This window comes from Phyllostomus discolor, chromosome 1 (genome assembly GCF_004126475.2).
Source record: "Phyllostomus discolor isolate MPI-MPIP mPhyDis1 chromosome 1, mPhyDis1.pri.v3, whole genome shotgun sequence".
NCBI lineage: Eukaryota > Metazoa > Chordata > Mammalia > Chiroptera > Phyllostomidae > Phyllostomus > Phyllostomus discolor.
Window position 1 is genome coordinate 106,361,191 of NC_040903.2, and position 7,308 is coordinate 106,368,498.

General features: G+C 41.1%; 1 protein-coding gene across 1 annotated transcript; it reads left to right on the plus strand.

The window, feature by feature from the left end:
* Positions 1 to 44: 44 nt before the first annotated feature.
* Positions 45 to 6,953, plus strand: HNRNPDL (heterogeneous nuclear ribonucleoprotein D like). Its single transcript, XM_036027434.1, is given in 10 exon segments — positions 45 to 658; positions 661 to 988; positions 1,766 to 1,893; positions 1,896 to 1,933; positions 2,035 to 2,196; positions 2,645 to 2,774; positions 2,916 to 3,032; positions 3,514 to 3,684; positions 4,018 to 4,110; positions 4,479 to 6,953. Coding segments are annotated over 9 exon segments (1,257 nt in total). The 5' UTR covers positions 45 to 546; the 3' UTR covers positions 4,089 to 4,110; positions 4,479 to 6,953.
* Positions 6,954 to 7,308: the final 355 nt, after the last annotated feature.

The following is a 7,308-nucleotide window of genomic DNA, read 5'->3' on the forward strand; positions in this document are numbered from 1 at the left end:
TTAGCCAGCAAAAGAGGCCTTACTGCACTTGCCCGGTTCCGCGCCTAGCGGCTAGGGAGGACCGCCGCCCCCTCCTAGGCTCGCGCCGCTCATAGCGGTAGCGGAAAAGGCGCCGGCGCCGCTGCCCTTAGGGGCTGCAGCGCGCTAGCTTCCGTTCGATTCGTTCCTGCCAGCTCGAGGACGAAACACGCTTGCGCAGCGGATGGGCAGGCGCGCTCGCTGCCTCATCTGTCGGTGCCGGGTGCAATCCGCCTTTTTCTGGAGCAGGCGGGCTACGGTGCTAACCGGTAGCAGCTGTCGCAGCAGTTTCGCACTAGGGGACTGAGAGTGGAGGAAGGCAGGACTCCTGCTGTTGCTAGGAGTGAGCTGGACCTGACGCTAGAGACAAAGGCTCTCAAGGAAAGAGGGACTTGGGCCCTGCGACCGCGCTGCTCGGGATTTTGAACCCAGGACTTTTTCGCCCCTTCGATTTTCTCTTCAGACGCTTCTCTCATCCCAAGCCCGCGTCCCCTCACCCGCGAACTTGCTCCTCACCGGAGGACTGCGATGGAGGTCCCGCCCCGGCTTTCCCATGTGCCGCCGCCATTGTTCCCCTCCGCTCCCGCTACTTTAGCCTCCCGTAGCCTCTCCCATTGGCGGCCACGAGCGCCACGGCAGCTCGCCCACTACTCCCTTCGCTCGCTCCCAGCTCCGCCCGACAGGGGGCGCGCCGAGCCCAGCGCCACGTCACCGCCCAGCAGCCCTCCCGATTGGCGGGTGGGGCAGCTATAAAGGGAGGGCGCAGGCGGCGCCCGGATCTCTTCCGCCGCCATTTTAAACCCAGCTCCATACAACGCTCTGCGCCACTGCTGCCCGCGACTCGAACCACGCGCCAGCACCTCCCGGCCGACAACTCCGCCACCATGGAGGACGTGAACGAGTACAGCAACATAGAGGAATTTGCAGAGGGATCCAAGATCAACGCGAGCAAGAATCAGCAGGATGACGGGTACCGCACGCTGCTCCCCTCTCCCTCAGCGCGTCGCACGCGCTCTTCGTCCCTCGAGATCCGCGCGCTGCCCACATTCTTGCCCGGAGTCGATTCCCCGCGTGCCCGCTGGGCCCCACTAGCTTGGAGGGAAGAGGAAAGTAGGAGACGGAGGGGATGACTCGAGAGGCCCGCGGAAGGTGGGGGAAGGGCGGAGGGGTTGGAGGCGGAGGGCGGTGGCGTCTGGGTCCCGAGTGCGCAGGCGCCGCGTGGGGCCGAAGGGGGAGGGGCCGATTCGCTGCGCCACATGCTGCAGCTGCCGCCGCCTCTTCATTGTGTCTCCGTTGGGGCTCCGCGCACTTTTCCTGGGAAGAGTTCAGAGAACGCTTGGTTTCAGAACCAGCGTGCACTGGTATACATCCCCAGATGCGTTATAGTGAGTTCTTTAAGTGCAACACTGGCTTGACAGCTCAGGAAGTAGGTGGGCATGGCTTGTGAGGGATTAGTTAGGTAGTTGGATTTTTTGAAGTGCAACAGTGTTTACAACGTTTTGTTGGCCTTGGCCTCGGCCTCGTTTAAACTTGGCGTTTTGCAGTATGGAAAGCAAGCTGTGTTTTGAGTAAGTCCTCTCGATGGGGTTTTGAAATTTTTGTGGTGGTGATAATACGTATCTAAAAACATGGATCAAATTAGGCGTAGGAATTAAACTTTTATACTTATGTTCTATTACACACAATCCCAAAATTGAAGTAATCGTATGAGCTGCTGCTAACCTTTAAAAAAAACTTTTGTTTTTAGTAAAATGTTTATTGGAGGCTTGAGCTGGGATACAAGCAAGAAAGATCTGACTGAATATTTGTCTCGGTTTGGAGAAGTTGTGGACTGCACAATTAAAACAGATCCGTCCACTGGAAGATCAAGAGGATTTGATTTGTGCTTTTCAAAGATGCTGCTAGTGTTGATAAGGTAGGGATGTGTTTTGGCATGGTGCTGCTGTTTTGTGTGCTTTTTGCAGGTTTGTTGAGAGGTTGTGTGTGTATTGCTGTCAAATTAAATATGTTTTCTAGGTTTTGGAACTGAAGGAACACAAACTGGATGGAAAATTGATAGATCCTAAAAGGGCCAAAGCTTTAAAAGGAAAGGAACCCCCCAAAAAGGTTTTTGTGGGTGGATTGAGCCCAGATACATCAGAAGAACAAATTAAAGAATATTTTGGAGCATTTGGTGAGGTGCGCTGTGTGGTTGTATTTGTGTGTTTTATATTTAATGTTTTATGTAGTATTCCTCTCTGGGCCCACTTACCAGAACAAGCTCATGTGTCAGGTGGGGGAGGGGTTAAATTACTCCTTGAGTTCCTTCCAGTCACCATACTTTAATCACTGCCTTCTGTGCTGTATAGAAACCAGTTTCTAATTTATTTTGGCAAAACATGGATGATTTGGTGTGGTCAGTGTTTGGACTTAATAACTTGTATTTGTGGGATTTAAAATAACACTAAATGAAGTTTTGCTCTCCCTTCTAAATGCTAACAGATAAAACATTATGTTTGATGTTGATATTAAGTGGCAATAGTCTCTATTCAGGTCGTGTGATTGGAATAACGTGTTGAAGCTTGCAAAGAGCCCATGGGGTGGCTTTTTACCACTGCTGGATGATCAAGCGTGTTTTTGGTTTCAGATTGAAAATATTGAACTTCCTATGGATACAAAAACAAATGAAAGAAGAGGTTTTTGTTTTATCACATACACAGATGAGGAGCCTGTAAAGAAATTGTTAGAAAGCAGATATCATCAAATTGGTTCTGGGAAAGGTAAAACCATTATAATGTATTAAGTGGGGATTTTGAACTTCTTATTTGTGAAATAATTTCTTAATCTGTTTTGAAACTATAATGGCTTAACCTTAGAACTTCAATAACATCGTTGTTTGCTTTTTAAAATTTGTCTGTAGTGTGAAATCAAAGTTGCACAACCCAAAGAGGTATATAGACAGCAACAGCAACAACAAAAAGGAGGAAGAGGTGCTGCAGCTGGTGGAAGAGGTGGTGCTAGGGGTCGTGGCCGAGGTAAGAGTAAATTCTTGGAAATAACTTAATGGCTTAAGCTGTAAACTGCAAAATATAAATAAGTCAACAGGAAAGTAAAGCCAGACTTAATTTGTCTTAATGTGAAGAATGCATAGTTGAATGGGTGGGTTTTTGGTTTTATTGAGATTATTGGTTTCACCTTTTCAAAGAATGGGTGCTGTGACATTGTCATCGCTGATGGGAAAATAATGCCATTAAATGGAAATGGTGTGCTAGGTATTTTTGAGCAGGAATTCCTGCTTTAAGGTTAGTCTTACTTGTCTTTATCTTTGTTCTGATTTCCCATTACATTTAGGAAGCCTGATACTAGCACAATTGGAGTTTCTGCCGCCCCCCCCCCCCTTTTTTTATAACAACTAGAATATTTTCTCTCAGAAATAAAGTTAAGATTTGCATCGTTTGATGTTAGAATTGGGGGGGGTCAGAAGTTGTTTCCTAACAATCTCGTGCATTGTTTCAGGTCAGGGCCAAAACTGGAACCAAGGATTTAATAACTATTATGATCAAGGATATGGAAATTACAATAGTGCCTATGGTGGTGATCAAAACTATAGTGGCTATGGCGGCTATGATTATACTGGGTATAACTATGGGAACTATGGATATGGACAGGGATATGCAGACTACAGTGGTAAGAATATTTAACTTAATTTCATAACCAGTGGTATTAAAATTTAGTGTTAAAGTGCATTCCCACTCAAATTTGTCAGTTTTCCATTTATTGAAGTATTTGAAGTTATATTTTTGAGGTATTTGATAGTCATCAGATAATTACACTAATAAAGAAACTGGTTATAAATGTTGAAGATTATGTGGTATATGAGTAGTTTATAATTGTTTTAAAAATAATCTGATTACTGTCCTATTTGGCATGCAGTTTTATACATTTAGTAATTTTTAGCTAATGTATGTAATGAAATCATTTCATTAAAAACTCTCTTAACATAATTTCTTGTCAAAATAGGCCAACAGAGCACTTATGGCAAGGCATCTCGAGGGGGTGGCAATCACCAAAACAATTATCAGCCATACTAAAGGAGGGCATTGGAGAAAACAGGTGTGTATAAGAGTACAAGACACCAGTGGAAATGTCTGATTTAATTTAAAGATCAATAGACAAATGAAAAACAAGTAAAAACAATATTATGTAGCCTGTTTTTACTAAGATGTTAATTTTTAATTGCTTTATTAGCCTGTTTTGCCTAAGTGTCTATAGATCTTAACTTTAAAGTTTTACCTCACTTTCTTTAGTATTACAGAAAAACTTTAAAGTTTTTCTGTTTGCTTTGTGTACCAGGTGGTCTAGAGGAATAATTAAACTTTTTTAGAACTATTAACAGGTAAAGTACTGAAATGGGTACAACTTAAGGAAAACACAAATGTTGTCTTCTAACTCTGACATTATACCTTGTTTGTACCCGCCAGCGGGAACTTCATTGCAGGCCGTGTGTCACCCTGACCACGTCTATCTCTGGGGGTCGCACGTTGCGGGCAGAGCGCAAGGCATACACCAGAAAACGCTGTCCTGTGGTATGGTCTCTTCCAACTTCATGTACCAGCGTAAAGATTAAAGTGGAAAACTTCAGACTTTGGCTTCTTTTTTAATCTTTTTCGAGATTAAGTGTCTAAACTTAACTTAAATGGTTTTTTACAGGAGTTAAAGTACATAAATGCCTTTTTACAGCTTAATCATTTTGGTCTTCTGTTTAGTGTTGTATTTCAATTGTGGAGCCTCATTTTAAGTGTTCATTCTTTAAGATTTAATGCTTGCTTTTTCTTTTTATAGCTAATAGTGAAATCTACAAACCAAAACAAGAACTTTAAAATCTGGGATATAAGTTAAAGATCACATGCACATAGCAATTTTTCTTGAAATATAATCATCTTAAAATTTTATGTTTATTACCATTTTACTTGGTTTACTAGAGATGCTTCTAGTAGACTAATCTAGCACAGTTCAACCTGTGGATATGGGAAGGTTGCATTCCCAGATTCTTTTCTAAATAGATTTAAATTTGGTATCATTTGGGAACTCCAGGGCAAATTTATTAATTACCCAAAAAGCATTTTGCCAGTGAATATGCATGTGATCTTTAATTATTGAAGAAAAGAATAAAGTGAGGACTTAAAACAATTCATGAAAGTGGACCTTTGAAAGCTTGTCAGTGTTGCACAAATCTAATAGCTATTTTGTTTTATTTTAGGAGGAGATTGCTAAAGGTAATCCATCTTGCAGGACAACAATGAAGATTGATCTTCTGTTGCTCTAAGATGATTATTTTGTAAAAGACTTTCTAGTGTACAAGACACAACTCTGTCCAACTGTATATAGCAGCCAATTAGTTTTCTTTGTTTTTACTTTGTCTTTTGCTATCTGTGTTATGATTCAATGTGGATTTATGTTTATACAAATTTTACTTGTATAATTTCATGTTAAACCTCAAATAAATGCTTCCTTATGTGATTGTTTTTCTGTGTCAGGTACTAAATAGCTCTGTAAAAGTGTGATTTTAAATAAGCAATAATTAAGGCATGGTTTATTTTGTAAGGAGTATTGGTCCATGAGGAGGAACTGTGGTCCTTATGAGTAGCCAGCTACAGTGTCACCCTGTTGCCCGTCTTTGTTAAATGTATTCTCTTTTCCCAGTGTTCATTCCCTGTTAACTAAGATGTCATGGATGTGTCTCCATGTCATAGTCACTGTTGTGATTAGTGGAAGGTTTCTAGTAGACCAGGAGTTTTCTAAGGATTATATTCTGAGGAAAAGTACCCCTTTAATGGCACAAAGCATGTTGATAGCTCCTTTCATAGATACTAATGGTTTTGCTTTGTTTCTGTCTCTGGAAAAGCTGTTTATGATTTGCTAAATATTCTAACACTCTGGTCTGTTGGACCTTTAAGTAATCATAATACCAGGACTAATTGATCAAAGTCCAGATATATCTAGGGGGAAAGCACTGTTGCACTGGTAGGAGCTACAGTTTGAGAGTTATCAGATAGTTACATTGTCATACAAGGATTTTGGCAGATAAGTTTAAGGTTATTAGAGCAAAGGTTAGATTAAGGTATTTGAAGTAGTGGCTATGTAAATTAGTATTCTGTTATGTCACAGCAAACACCAGACTGAGCAGTTCTCCAAAAGTATTCTTGGGAAGCTATATTGGGTGTTAACTGTTAATGTGGTGTGAGCTCTTAGAAAAAGCCATGGTAGTAGATTTTGTTTTCTAATGCAGTTTGCATGAGTTGAGTAGCTAAGCATATCCATATTCAGGCATAGGAAGGAATAGTGGGAAACAGTATGCTTTTAGTCATGTTAATGAAAATCTTAATTGTGACCATGTCATTAATACAGATCTTCCTGGTGCGTTAGTGGCAGTTTTTGCTCTAGATTTTGGAGGATTTCTTGGGTAAATTGAAGCTTTGAGTTTAACATTAAATGTAGTTATTGGATTTAAGGTTTTCTAAGTTTTGTCTTTATGTTCCATATTAGCTACTAGGATTGGCATATGTGTTCACATGTGGAATAGTTGACCTCACCTTAAAGTGTAAACTTTTTATGCCATTTTTATTTGGCACCTACAACTTTGTTTCAATGATGTTTGTACTTGCTGGGCTATCAAGTTGCAATGCTGTTGGCCTGTTTTGTTCCTGTTTTCCTATTTTGACCTTACATCTAGGCCAAGTACCAGTGTTGGCTGCTTTGTAAGGGATTGTTTATTCTTTAAACATAACAACCCTAGAGAACAAAAAGGGTATTTCATTTCAAGTTACATTGTCAAAGTCAGTAAGTGCACTGTCTTTAGGGCAGTGAATCCTGTAAGTTGCAAGTTTATGATTAGGTGACAAGTTGACACTGAGATTGTCCTTTCCCTGATCAAAAATGAATAAAGGCTTTTTAAACAAAATCCAAACTCTTCAATCAAGTCTTAATATATATAACTTAAGAAATACATTACATCTGGAGGTAATTGAGATCTGTTACAAAGAATTGGAGGGGGAATAAGGATGCTTTTGTGTGTGGGTTTTTTTTTTTAACAAGGTGCTTTAGACTAGACAACTCGGATTTGGGGCTCTATGAATGCCAACATGTAAATTTGAAATAAATATGCCAAGGCTACTGCTATAGACATCGGTGAGAATGAATAGTATTAAGGTTTCGTTCCAAAGTACTGAGAACTAAAAGTGATTTAACGATTGAGAGGGTGTGGGTAGAAATTCTTAAGTACCTATAATAAACTAGCTAACCTATATATCA